This window comes from Alligator sinensis, unplaced genomic scaffold (assembly GCF_000455745.1).
Source record: "Alligator sinensis unplaced genomic scaffold, ASM45574v1 scaffold502_1, whole genome shotgun sequence".
Lineage (NCBI taxonomy): Eukaryota > Metazoa > Chordata > Crocodylia > Alligatoridae > Alligator > Alligator sinensis.
This window is the reverse complement of record NW_005841896.1, coordinates 197403-212276: the sequence shown is the minus strand read 5'-3', so window position 1 is coordinate 212276 and position 14874 is coordinate 197403. Positions and strand designations below refer to the sequence as shown.

Sequence of the window (14874 nt, the reverse complement as noted above, 5' to 3'; positions counted from 1 at the left end):
GGGGACAGAGAGAGAACGCATCTATTTTGCCAAGGAGTAAGCAGCATCACAGAGGAATTTATTGCAGGGTTCAAGTCCATCATAAAATTTTACTTTTATTCTCAAAAGGAGGAAAATACAAAACAAACAGCAAATGTCAGTCGCTACAGGCAATATTAATCAGAATTAAGCATAATATTTTTTCTCTTTTGACTTGCTAGCTTAAGAAAGAACGAAAACCCACTGACATACATTTTTTTTTGGTAGGATAACTAAAGTCTGACAACTAACTAGTATATAAGTCATGGTCCGACATCCAAACAGCTGCTGACAGTGTTATTCTGAGCAACCACAAAGAAGGAAATGTACAATGTTCTGATACAATGAGCCATTTTTATTTTGTTAAATAACTAACAAAGACAAATACTTCAAATTCCTCAGTCTTGTCATTTCTCAAAACTCTAAGAAAAAGGTTTTGAAAAAAAATGCCCTAAGGGAGGTGGAGGGGTGGGGGGGTGAAGGGGAGCCTTACAACTAAGAAATATTTTGGATAAATTTCTATTCTAAGCCTAAAGCTGCAAACCGTCAATGCAACTGTAAAAGAAAAATTAAAGGACTCAAGAAGGAGGACTTCAAAACGGAGAGAGAGAGAGAGAGAGAGAGAGAGAGAGAGAGAACAATACCTCTATTGTATCGTCAAAGAGAAAAACTACTGTTACAGTGTGGGCCAGATTAAATTTTGGTGTAGCTGCAGAGAAGTCAAAGAGTTTGTACCACTTTGGGTGCTAGCAAAAAAATGCGACAGTAGGGCACAGGAAACGATAGAAATTTTGAAAGCTCTTTGATAAATTATTTCAGTTCTAGATATTTTCCTTAATGTATTAATGCACCTTCAATATATTCAATGCTTACTTGCAGCAGTCCCAGGTAAGAGCAACCATGTCATAAGAAAAAACATTCCCAGAGGAAATACTGCTATAATTCACATTCAGGGGACACTCCCAGTAACAGCATCAGCTACTTAAGAACAACATAGCACCAGAACCCCAACAAGTTGCTACTAACAAATGTTGACTGTTTGATTAAAGCAGTAGCTCTCAAACATGTTGGACTTGAGGCACCCCCAGAATCAAAGCACACCCCTTGGAATATGTCAGTTCTTAGTTTTCACTGTTTTTTTTACCACAGCTGCACCAGGCTCTTCCAAGAGGGGGGCTGGGCCAGGCTGCACTCAGGGTAGGTGGAAGGGCTGCTGGAGCAGGGCTATGATGAATTTTGAAGTGACTGCAGCTCCCCCCCACACCACCACCACTACCACCGCCGCCTGCCCTGAGTTCAGCCCAGCCCAGCCCCCGACCAGGAAGAGCCTGACACCACCACAGCCCCAGCCCACCCTCGCCCTGCACACAGATCTGGGGGCACACGCCCACCATGCCCTCCTGGGATGTGTGCAGCACAAGGAGCCTCCCCTCCACCCAGATAAACTGCTCACGGCTCTGTCCCGCATCCGCCCTGGCTGGGCAGGATCTGCCCCTGCCCCACCCCTACTTCCTCCCTCACTGCAGGCGCAACCATCTGTCCCCGCTGCCCAATGCCCCTTCCTCGACAACACTTGCTGGCCAGACACTGCTCGCCATGATGCCCAGCTGCATATCAGAATTGGATCAGTATTAGCCAATATGGCTCACTAAAAGTCGGCCATGGGTATCGGCCCAAAAAATCTCTATCAGTGCACCCCCGGCCTTAATTAGGATGAAGATGTCATTGCACTAGATGCTATATGAACACGAAGTTAAGCAAGGGCTTTTCCCACAGGAGTTTAAGTCCAATTACACACAAGAGAAGGGACAAACAGTGTTCTAGTTGCATTGTTTGACTGCCAACCTGTTTAGCTTCAATCCACCTGAAAGTTTGGGAATGGGCTCTCCCTAAAACTGGCTTCTCTACAAGTGAAATATTCTTGGTTGGCCAGCTTCTTGTAGGAGTCAGGGCAGAAGCAGGTCAGGGTGGGGGTCGCCGCAACAGCAAAGAGTCTCATACATATATTCATCAACAGTATTTCCTGAGTGTGGGAGCATCATGAGGAAAAACACAAAAACTTTAGGGGGAAAAAAAACTGATAAGTAAACACTCAAGACTGGCATTTATGATCAAACGAATAACTGATTGAAGTAGTTTTGGATAAAATCGTAAAAGGCAAGGGAGATGAAATCAGAAATGGCAAAGTTGTAAATGGCCTTGAAATAAAGGTCAAGAACTTTGCATCATAAACAGTAAAGAACAGGGAGCCAGTAGAAGGATTAGAAGAGCAGGGTGTACACAGTTTTTAAATACAATGGTAATAAATAGTCTCTTCAATATGGCCCCAGTATAAAAGTTAAACTATTTGTAGCAAATGCCATTTTTATAGGTTTATTACAAAAAAAAAACCCAGCAGGAGAGAGACTTCACCAAACCAGATCTTTGCATTCTTTTGAGTATTTCTCCACTGTATGCCATTAGGTAAGAAATGTGAATTACATATTTGTTGAGGTAGCAGTTACATTCAAGAACACCCAAATTCTGCACATATGCAAGTCACTTTTTATTGGATTACAACGTGGGGATCCAAATTATGATTCCGTAGTTTTACTTTATACAGCAGACACTCCCCGACTCAACTTATACAAACAGAAAAATAAATTAATTTATCATTTTCCCCTCATACACTGTTAATCAGGCAATGAGAAAATAAAACACTTCTTCAGTTTAAAAGAATGGAGTATTAAAAAAATAAATAAATAATTTTTTTTTAAAAAGAGAGAGAGGCACTACCAGACCCATATAATTTAATTTTTTGTTGTCACAAGTATTATTTAACCCAGGGTATTTATGACCAACCAATCCAAACACAAGTGATTCTGATTTAAAAATGAAGAACTCTATACTCCTCATTACATGTCCAATGAGCACACTGGACCTAAAGTAAGAGCTCCTATCCATATGGCTACAACAATACAGCTGAGGCATAAAATAATGAAAGAGACAGTCAGAGAGCTTTTGATGGGTCTGAATGAATTCAAGTCAGCAAGGCCCAATTAGCTTCATCCCAACCGTACTGAAGGACCTGGCAGAGGAGATCTCAAAGCCCTTGGTGATAATATTCATGAAGCTGTGGGAGATATGCAAGGTATGGGGGAACAGGGGACTGGAAAAGGGCCAACATAGCACCCCTCAAATAAAAAAAATTTAAAAAAGGACAAAAAAGGAGGACCCGGAGAATTACAGACCAGTTAACTTCACCTCAATACCCAGGAAGGTACTGAAGTATATCCTAAGGAAGTCCATTCGCAAGCAAAAACAGATCTCAAGCAGCTGGCATGGATTTAGTAGAAGCAAATCATATTAAACAAACCTGATCTCTTTCTTTGACAAAGCAACTACTTTTGTGGAAAAAGGGAATGCAGTGGATATAGTGCATCTGGACTTCCGCAACTTCTCATAATATGACCTTCTGGTAAACAAACTGGAGAAATGTGGGCTCTTCTTTGGCAATCCCTTGCAGTTGAGGATGACTGTCTTCCAGGATTGTCTTATGTGTGGGTCCAAAGATGGCTGATAAGGCCGATCTGGAATCGACAAATTCTACTGCAACACAGGCACGTGTTGGGTGGGTGGTTCTGGATTCTTGATTCAGTCCGCAACACGATGGTTCCGACATTCCCGCTTTTCCGTCTTCTGCTGCTGTCATAAGGTTTTAAAGTACTGAAATCCTTGCAGTAGACTCTTCCTTTATTTGGGGCAGTCCTGGGCAATAGTCTCCCACAAGTTGATGCTAATGTTGCATTACTTCAAGTCGGCCTTGAGGACATTCTTTAAGCGCTTTCCCTGCTCTCCTTTCAAGCATTCTCCTCAGCTGAGCTGAGAAAATAAGACTCTCTTTGGGAGTCTGGAGTTGGATATGCAAATGACGTGGTCAGTCCAGCAACACTGATGTCAGATGATCATCGCCTCATTGTTAGTGGTGTTTGCTTGCGAAAGGATGCTGATGTTGGTGCGTCTCTCTTTCCACTGGATTTGAAGGATCTTCCACAGGCAGTGTTGATAGTACTTCAAAAATTGAGGTGAATGGTAAGCTGCTTAATTTCAGCTGATTCCGAGCCAAAACCAAGACCACCCCAACCTCAATCATTGAGCTTCAGTAAGCTGATAATGCTGTAATCTGTGCTCACTCAGAAGCAGACCTTCAGGCAATCGCTGACATCTTTACTGAGGCATACAAGAAACTGGGACTGGTGCTCAACATTCAGAAGAATGGGGTCCCTCTGTCAACAAGCTCTTACTCAGCACTCCCCAACTCTGGTAATTCAGACTCACAGTAAAACTCTGGAAAACGTTGAGTTTTTCCCCGTATCTCAGAAGTCATCTCTTGCAGAAGGCTGACATCAATGAAGAAATCCAACATCACCTCAAATGTGCATGTGCAGCCTTTGGATGCCTGAAGAAACAGGCATTCAAAGATTGCAACACCAGATCTGAAGCCAAGCTCATGGTTTATCAAGCAGTTGTGATCTCTGCCTTACTGTGGGCTGGACAAAACTGTTGTAAGGTGGATAGACAACTGGCTCATTAGCCACAAGCAAAGGGTAATTATAAACAGATCCATGTCAGAAGGGCAGGAGGTTTTGAATAGAGTCCCACAGGGATCTGTCCTGAGCCCAGTAATGTTCGACATGTTTGTTAATTATTTGGATGCTGGCACAGAAGGCTTCTTGAGCAAGTTTGCAGAAGACAAACTAGGAAGGATTGGAAACGTTCTGGAGGATGGGAGCACAACTGAAAAGGACCTTAACAGACTGGAAAGCTGGGCTAACAGGATGAAGTTTGATGCTGAAAAAATGCAAAGTGCTATGCCTCAGATAGAATAAACAAAAATACAAATATAAAGTGAGTGACACCTGGCTGGATGGCAGCACTATGAAGCAGGATCTGGAATTTTGGTAGATTATAGATTTGGCATGAGTCTGCAGTGTGATGCAGCTGCACAGAAGGCAAATGTGGTTTTGGGATGCATAGAAGCATTAGGTGCAAGACGCAGGGGGTGATGGTGCCTTTCTACTCCGTACTAGTTAGGCCTCATCTGGAGTCTTGTGTGCAGTTCTCAGCTCTACATTTTAAAAAGGATATGAATAAGTTAGAGAGGGTCCAGGGACAGGCAACAAAGATGATAACCAGCTCGGAAGGCAAGTCATATGAGGAGAGGCTGAAGGAGCTAGGCATGTTCAGCTTGCAGAAAGGGTGCTTAAGGAGGGATATGACAGCTGCCATCAGATATCTGAAGGGCTGCCATAAAGAACACCTGTTCTCTCTCGCTGCATAGAGTAGGATGTGGATCAATGGCTTGAAGTTGCAGCAAAGTAGGTTTAAATTGAATATCTGGGAAAACTTCGTCACTGTTAGAACAGTGAGGCAGCGGAACAGACTGCCTAGAGAAGTTGTAAACTCTCCATCACTGGAGGTGTCCAAGAAGAGACTGGACAGTCACTGGTCAAGGATAATCTAGGCATAGGACAGGGATAGGCAAAATATGGCCCGCGGGCTGCATCTGGCCCACGAGGCCCCTAAAAAATTTAGAAAATTAATATTTCTCTGCCCTTGGTTCCTTTAAAAAATTATAGGAACCAAGGGCAGTAGGACCCAGGGGAAGCTCCAGCAGGCTCCCACAACAGCAGGGCCTGCCCGGCCCTGCCAGAAGCCCCAGCAAGGGCTTCTGGACTGGGACCATGTGGCTGCCCCACATCGGAAACCTCAGGTAAGAGGGAAGGGGGCAGGGCGGGGAAGGACCCTGGGCAGGGAAGGAGCCTGGGGAAAAGCTGAGTGCAGGGGGCAGGGAAGCGGCCCCTCCCCTGCCCCATGCCCAGCACCCCACGCTACAGCTGCTTGCAGACCGCCTGGGGCTACCTGTGCCTGCTCCAGACAACCCTGCGCAGGCTGCAAGCAGCTGCAGCAGGGAGCCTCCGCCAGTTCCCTGGGCCCTGCGCAGGCCACCCCCCCGCTTGCCACACTGGGCAGTGTTTGCCACCACTGCCTCTGTGCTGCCCAGCGCACAAGCTCTGGGTGGGCAGCAGCAGCCAACAATGCCCAGCACAGCACGCGGGGGGGCCGCAGCTGCTGTGAGCAGCCCCGATGGGCGAGCCCAGAGTCGGCGCAGAGCCTAGGCTGGCAGCAGGTTCGGGTCACAAGCTGGTTCAGAACGCGGGGAAAAGCGGACCCCTCACTCGCCCCATGGCCAGCACCCCATGCTGCAGCTGTTTGCAGCCTGCATGGGGCTGCCTGTGCCAGGACGGCCCCGCATGGGCTGCAAGTGCCTGCAGCAGGAAGCTCCAGCCGCGGGGTGGGCAAGGGGCCACTTTTCGCAGCGCTCAGAACCAGCTTCTTCCTTGCTGGCGAGCAAGGGGTCAGGGCTGTGCGCTGCCACAGGACTAAGGGGCACTGGGAGTGAGTGGGCGAGGAGCCAGCGGGAGCACGGGGCCCACACCTGTGTCGCAGGGCCAGTGCCAGCGGGGCCCAGAGAACAGTAGCAGGAGCGCGGGGTCCCAGCCAGCAGGGGCTGTACGGAGCCAGGCCAGCTCCCCCCTTTCTCTGCAGGTGCAGCCCAACCCGACTCCACAGACCCCTGCCAGCCTGTGTCCTGCTTTGGGCCCCACTGGTGCTGGCCCAGGGTCATGGGACCAATGTCTTGGGACCAAAGACATTGGAACACTGGTCCTAAGATGGTGACCAGGGGGCGGGGCAGTTATCAAGGGGCAGGGCTACCCATGTGGCCCTTGACAGTCTGCCAAAACTGAGTAAGCAGCCCTCCACCTGAAATAACTACCCGCCCCTGGTGTAGGAGGTTCCTAGCTATAGGGTCTTGCCTCTCCACTCAGCATTAGACTGACTGCCATATTTGGGGTCAGAAAGGAATTTTGCTCCAATGCCAGATTGATATGGACTGTGGAGGTTTTTGCCTTCCTCAGTAGCAGGGATGGAGGCCCTCTTCCAGGAATCTCTTGTAAAAATATTAACAACCTAGACAGCAGCAGGACATTGGCCACCGTGATGCCCTCTGCTTTCCCTGTGGCAGGTTAAAGTGTTATGCCCTGGGTTTTGGGTAAGAGTTGACTCTGTAGTTTTGCTAAGTGGCAAGGCGATAGATTTGTATAGGATGGTTTGGATAGGAATGATCCTACCTAAGGCAGGGGGCTTGACTAGATGACCTCGTGAGGTCCCTTCCAGCCCTGCTTATCCATGATTCTATGTTACACTGTGACTACAAACAGACATTGCATTTGTTCCAGGAGAAACCATTTTACCATAGGAAAATAGGGCTAGACTGGGCTGATAATTTGGCCGATAAATGCCCATGCTACATGCAGCCAAAGTGCAGCACGGAGCAGAGCCGACAGTGTGGAGAACTGCCTCCAGCTGGTAAGTTGGAAGGGAAGCGGAGAGAGAAGGGGCGTGGGGCAGATCAATGCCCCTGAGGCAAGGGAGGGGGCAGGGTCAGCTCCCACCACTACTTGCACTCCAGGAGGGCGGGGCTGGGGGGGAAGAGAGGAGGCGTGTGCCCCCGGATCTGTGTAACATGGGGCGGGCAGCAGCTGCGGGCTTTTCTTGCTGGGCACTGGGCTCAAAGTGGGCTCTGGCAGCACAGGGAGGGGGCTGCAGCCACCCCAAATTTCACCTCAACTTTGCTCCCAGCCCCATGCTGCTGCCTGGTGCAGCCCCAGCTCAATGCCCCACCTCCGCCCAAGCACCAGAAAAAGCCATGGCTGCAGCGGTGTAGGCCTGGGAGCGGAGCTGCAGTGAAATTTGGGGGGCTGCAGCCTCCTCCCAGGGTCACCAGAGACCTCTCTGAGCCCAGCCCCCGGCAAGAAGAGCCTGGGGCAGTGCCAGTCTGACTCCGCTCCACCCCACCCCGTGCAGATCTGGAGAAAACATGCTCCCCCCTCCTCCACCCTCCCAGGGTGCAAGCAGTGGTAGGAGCTGCCCCCACCCCGAGCTGTGCCTCCATCCCACACCCCTCCCGCACCGGCTAGGCAGCACCTGCCCCTGCCCCCTCCCTCACTGTGGGGAGGTGGTGTTTATCTGCTTCCCCATGCCCCTTCCCTTCCCCCTCCCCGTCCACCACAAGGGACTTACCAGCTGATGGCACCTGTATCAGATAGGTATCGGCCAACATGCCTCCTTAAATATCGGCCATCGGTATGGGCCGCCAAAATCTCTATCAGTGCACCCTTAATGGCAACATGGTATATAGAATTTGCTTACGTTCAGTTTCAAAAGTTTATGAGAGAGACAAAGGAAAGGAAAAGAACAAACAAGAGAATTTCCAAAATGAAAGTAATTTTAGAAAGTATGAGCCAGATGGGTCAAAAGTAGGCTAAAGTTTGCTTAGAGTGCATTTAGTGCTTTTATGCCAGTTAGGGTCTACGCCAGGGGCAGGCAGTTATTTCAGGCAGAGGGCCACTACCCAGTTTTGACAGGCTGTTGGGGGCCGCATGGGTAGCCCCGCCCCTTGACAACTGCCCCGCCCCCGGTCACCATCTTGGGACCAACGTTCCAATGTCTTCGGTCCCAAGACATTGGTCCCATGACCCTGGGCCAGCACCGGTGGGGCCCAAAGCAGGGCACAGGCTGGCAGGGGTCTGTGGAGCCGGGCTGAGCTGCACCAACAAGGAGAGGGGGGAGCTGGTCTGGCTCCATACAGCCCCTGCCAGCTGGGACCCTGCACGCCTGCCACCTGCTCTAGGCCCCGCCGGCACTGGCTCTGGGACACCAGTGCAGGCCCCGTGCTCCTGCTGGCTCTCCGCCCACTCACTCCCAGTGCCCCCCAGCCCCGTGGTACAGGCAAGGGGCAGCGCACAGCTCCAACCCCCTGCTCACCAGCAGGAAGAAGCCGGTGCTCAGCGTGGGAAAAAGAGGCCCCTCACCCGCTCTGTGGCCGGCACTTCCTGCTGCAGGCACTTGCAGCCCACGCGGGGCTGTCCCGAACAGGCACAAGCAGCCCCACATGGGATGCAACCAGCTGCAGCAGGGGATGCCAGCCACAGGGCGAGCGAGGAGCCACTTCTCCCCATTCTCAGCACCAGCTTGTAACCCGGACCTGCTGCCAGCCTGAGCTCTGCGTCGGCTCTGGGCTCACCCGTCAGGACTGCGCGTGGCAGCAGCAGCTGCGGCCCCCCGTGTGCCGTACTGGGCAGCGTTGGCTGCTGCTCCCCACCCAGAGCTTGTGCGCTGGGCAGCACAGAGGCGGCAGTGGCAAACACTGCCAAGCATGGCAAGCAGTGGGGGTTGCGGCAGCTGTCGCCACGTGCAGTCCCCAACAGGCGAGCCTGGAGCAACGCAGGGCCCAGGCCTGGCAGTGAGGCTGGGTTACAAGCTGGTGCTGAGCATGGGGGAGGGAGTGGCCCCTCGCCCACCCCATGCCCGGGACCCCGTGCTGTAGCCGCTCGCAGTCCACTTGGGGCTGCCTGTGCCCGCTCCAGACAGCCCCACGCAGGCTGCGAGTGGCTGCAGCAGGGAGCACTGGCCACAAGGCAAGGAAGGGCCGCTTTCCTTCCCCACTCCTTCCCGGCGCGGAGGAGCCCAGGGAAAAGCTGAGCGCAGGGTCTGGCACTCCCTGCTGCAGCTGCTTGCAGCCGGCACAGGGTTGTCCAGAGCAGGCACAGGCAGCCCCAGGCAGGCTGCAAGTGGCTGCAGCGTGGGATTCCGGGCATGGGGCAGGGCCGCTTCCTCCCCCCACCAGTTAACTTTTCCCCAGGCTCCTTCCCTGCCCTTCCCCATCCCCCCCTTCTCCCTTACCTGAAGTTCCGGCATAGGGCAGCCACATGGCACCTGCAGGGGCGGGGCTGGGCAGGCCCTGCTGTTGTGGGTGCCCACCAGGGCTTCCCCTGGGTCCTACTGCCCTTGGTTCCTGTCATTTTTGACAGGAACCAAGGGCAGAAAAAATATTAATTTTCTAAATTTTTTAGGAGCCCCGCAGGCCTGGACAGAATGGCCTCGTGGGCCAGATCCGGCCTGCGGGCCATATTTTGCCCACCCCTGGTCTATGTCCATTAATATTCATGTATCTATTTTTATCCCCTACTTAAGCTACATTTTGTTCTAAGCCAGATCTGTTAGGAACATTTTTTTTTTTTTTTTTTTTTAAATATTGGCCTTATTTAGTAGATATTTTTTATACTAAGGTGGCCAATGAAGTTATAATCTAGGTTCACCTCAATCTTTGCTCTTCAACCTTGAACTGCTCTTTTTGCTGAATAGCCCATCTGCAGATGAACCAAGATAAGTGCTCTTTTAAAACTTAAATTTAAAACCTAGGTCCTTTTCCCCAACAGGCAGATCACCTGTCAGAGGCTTTTTAAGACTTTAGGACATAAGGAAATTAATTTTAAATCCTTGCAAACATTAATAAGATTATTTATTTAGATAAATGTCCATTTTACAAATGTTAATAAGTTGCTTGGATCAACTTTTTCCTGTACTGTTTAATCATTTATTTCTCATTTGTATTTCATTATTAAATTTGCTATTAAAATGTTTCTACATGTAACGTTTGTGAGAATTTAATTTTGGTGGAACTAGCTCTTCGAACCTTTCCTGATTACCAGAATGACTCTGTGGGTCAACTGGCATCAAATAACCAGTCCACAGGGGAGATCCAGCCTATAGAGGCAGGTCATCCTGGCCATGTCACAAGCTGGACAACCCACCTCTGAATCTGATCCAGAGACCATTCCTGTGACTGCCAGAGCTGGCCAGCTTCCAGTGACTTAACACTGCGAATGCTCACCCCCTAACCTCACCTGCCACCATATTTACAGTTTTCAGTCACTACTGTTAATTAAAATCAGCAGCAGTTAGCTATGGGAACAAGGGGAGCAAGACACCCCATGAGCCAGATGACCCATCCCTGGCTATGGCATACACCTTGGCTGCCAAAAGGAAATATGGCCTGCAAGGTCACTTGAGTTTCATACCCCTGATGTAAATAACTGTCTTGGTAGCTGCTGTGTGAAATCAACTCTTCCTAAGCAACAACAAGAATTTTATCATCATTTTCTGGAGTTTCTACAAAATTTATGGAATTGTACCTCAACCCCTCACCCATCCTCCACTGCTGTCACCACTGGGGAAGAGGTTTTAACAGAATCAAAATGTCAAATTTTAACTACTAGCTACAAAAGCAGCTACAAAGATTTACAACCAGACATCCACTGAGAATACTAAAACACCACCATAAAAACTGAAGTTCAAATAATCATGCCAGGAGAATTAATCACACACACACTCACCAGTAACTTGGCAGTATGGAAAATATTATTTTTAAAGCATTCTGAATGCAAAGGTTAACAATGGCATTTGTAACTATAATGACTATTCAGATAGTAAAGCAGAAGTTTTGCATTCAACACACATCTCCTGGCAGTCAGTTAACTTCTTCAGGAGGTGAAGTTATGCCTGCATCATTTGGTTACCTTCTAACACTGTGGTTTTCAATGTTTTTCATTTGTAGACCCCCAAAATCAGTTTTAAATGGAGGTACAGACCCCTTTGAATTGTATGAGTAGATATTCACATACTTTTGATTGATTATAGTAGTCTTTCCCAGACCCCTTAAACACAGACAGCAGAATCCCAGGGCCACAAGTTAAAAAACATTGTTCTAGCATATATAGGAAAAGTGCTAGTCAAAGAACACTTTGTAAGCAAAAATAACTAGAGAGACAAGTGCAATTCATAAGTTTATTGTTGATTTACGAAACTACAGGGAAAAAAAATGCTATATTACCAGTACTGCACCTGAATACTTAAGGTATACAACTGCATTAGCCTGGTTAAAACCAAGTCGGCTGGCAGCATCCCTAGGGGTTCTAGCAGCAATTGTCAGCTTCCTGTAGCAAGTTTCAGTTACTATGACATCATTTTAAGGCTGTGTTCAAGCCAGACCTGGCTTGGAGAGAATCTGCATGCTCCAGTCAGGGGACTGTTTGTGTTTAAACTAGTTTTGTTGTTGTTGGTTTGTTTCCCCCACTATACACACCAATGCCTCAGTTTAAACAATGGACCCTTACTAAAGCAAATTGTTTCAACAGTACAAGGATGCAGAATTTTTTCAATACAGAAGTAGAAGAAACTACACAATATTCCTTAAATTCAAATAATAAGTTTTTGGGATTTTTTTGTTTTGTTTTTTAAAAAGGAAGTCCCAGGCTTTCTAGGAGCCTGATCCAAAGCCCAATAAAGTCAGTGGAAGCCCTTTCCATCAACATAAACAGAATTTGGATCAGACATTTTAGTTGTTTATATAAAAAAGTCTGAACTTAGCTTTCAAAAGCAACATCTGCCAACACACTACCATGCACAACTTATATTAGCATCCTATTAAGCTCATCAGAATATCCTGAAATTCCAACTAAGTCATGTGCAGCAAAATTACCAGAAATGCTTTTCTCCGCCCCCCTGCCTTTTGCTGTTTCAATCCCCTCTTCTTTGGGTATGTTAACAAAGAATCTGCAGACTCCCTCCCACATCCTAGCAAAAACAGTGCCCCAAATCTGCAAGCTGTTGTTTGCAGGAAGGCCACTACACACTCACAGAACAGCTCACAGGGTCAGGACCTTTATTCTTCTTTACATCCTTTGGCAAGGAAAAGCAGAACCTGACAGCATGCTGTAGGCTTTGGTATTTCAAACATAAGATCATATAAAGCAAGAATCTTTTGATCAGCTAGCTCAAAGTAATAAATTTATGTTTCTGATGAAAAACTGTATTATGAAAAAAAAATATTTATATGAATGCAGGCTGGGGATAAAAGGAAGCATTACAGTGCCAAATCTTGTGGAATTCATTGCGAACACACAATAATAATAGGATCCACAAAAAATGAAACCAGGAAGCCTCAGTTGTTTTCAGTGTATGAATCCGATTCACCTCCGGCTCTTAATAAAACATTACACTCTTAAAATCTAACATTTTTAAAACACTCACGCTTGCTTCTTCATACCGTGCATCTTACAAAGCACATTATAAAATTAGTTTCAAAGTGCCAAATTAGGTCACCTTTCTCACCTAGTTTCATAACCAAGAGTTTTGCGTCAAACTTACTAAAAGTAGTACAAAACGTCCATCTCATACCATGATGCACGCTGTAAGGCAAAAAGGAACAACGAGCCAGATTCTGAGCTTTGGTACATCAATGTAAAAACAATTTAACTACACTAACTTAAGTGGTGGTATATCAGAGTTACAGCAGAACCAGATGTTGGTGTGCTTTTTCTATGAATAAAGGTCTTACTCCTACCAAAAATCAGTCCAGTGGAAATAAAAATGAAGCGCACAGAGAAGAGGAGGCATCGAGATGCAGTCTATCAAGATGCAATCGGTAAACTTAATACAAAAACAGAAGGTTTCTAACAGGACAGCATTCCTACCCATATAGATAGAAAGCTGTTCCAAAACAAAAAAAGAAAAAAAAAAAAAAAAGCATGCATCAGATAAAAATGACATAGGTTCCAGGAAAGATGAAACCGGTGGTACAAGAGTGCACTTCCTTCTAGAGAATACCGCAAACGCTGTTAACCTATTGTCCTTTAGAACATTTTCATCATCCTGAACTTTTATTGTTGTTGGAAGGCAAGGTAACATGAGCCCCTTTAGTTCTCTGTTTCTAGAAGGCCAGGCGCTATTTCTTAAACACTAAAAATAAAGTTTATACACACACACTATTTGTCTATATCTATCTAGGTAGATCTGATACAGATATAGATACAGCTAGATAGTGTGCATATACAGCTAAGTACATGCTAGGCAGTAGGCACTGTGCACGTATGTACAGCTAGGCTCAGCTAGATGCTGTGCATAAACAGCTATATAGTGTGCACCTACTGCTAGGCACTGTGTGTGTACAGTTCGGCACAGCTACATGCTGTGCATACAGAACTCTATAGTGTGCATGGGCAGCTAGGCACTATGCATATAATCACTTGGCACAGCTAGATACCGTGCACATACCACAATACACAGTGTGCACATACCACATAGTGCTGGGCGCTACGCACATAGAGCTATATAGTGTGCACATACAGCTAGGCACAGATGGGCACTATGCATACCCCACTATATAGTGTGCATACAGCTAGATAATGCACAGACACCATTAGTTACAGCTAGGCACTGCAGCACAGTGCTAGGCACAACTATACAATGTGCATATACAGCTGATGTGCACACAACACTAGCTAGGCACTGCTCACACACTGTTAAGTACTGTGCAAACAACTATACAGTGCACATACAGCTATGCAGTGTACATTTACAGCTATACAGTGTACACATGCCACTAGGCACAGCTGGGCACTGTGCACACACCACTATACAGCGCCCACACAGCTAGTGCAGACACCCTTAGCTACAGCTAGGCACTGTGCACGCCCTGCTAAGGCACAGCTATACAGTGTGCATATGCAGCTACATAGTGTGCATACACCACTAGCTAGGCACCGTGCACGCCCGGCAAGGCACAGCTGGGCACTGTGCACACGCAGCTCAAGAGTGCACATACATCTACACAGCGGGCACAGGCAGGGAGCTGCAGCCACACAATGCACACACCCCTCGAGGCACAGGTATCCCGCGTGCGCGCACCCCGCTATGCCGTGCGCACCCGCCACCGGGCACCGCTGTGCAGGGCACGGGCATGGGAGCAAACAACGCACAAGGGCTGCGCGGAGCCCGAGGCCCAGGCCGAGCGCTGGCGCCTCCGCCCGGCGGCGCGGACAAAGGGCCCCGGCGCCACTCACCCGACAGCTCGTCCGGCTCCAGCCCGGTCTCGGTGTCCAGCCCGCAGATCACGAAGTAGTCGGCGAAGCG

The 14874-nt window shown here is 48.2% G+C and overlaps 1 protein-coding gene across 1 annotated transcript in view; it reads right to left on the bottom strand.

Moving 5' to 3' along the window:
* DENND5A (DENN domain containing 5A) overlaps nucleotides 1-14874 on the bottom strand; it is a gene marked incomplete at its 5' end in the record, with an annotated part of 95965 nt that extends 81091 nt beyond the window's left edge. The window contains one exon of the mRNA XM_014517200.1: nucleotides 14805-14874. Within this exon, the coding sequence (XP_014372686.1) occupies nucleotides 14805-14874 (70 nt within the window). The remainder of the gene's footprint in view (nucleotides 1-14804) is intronic.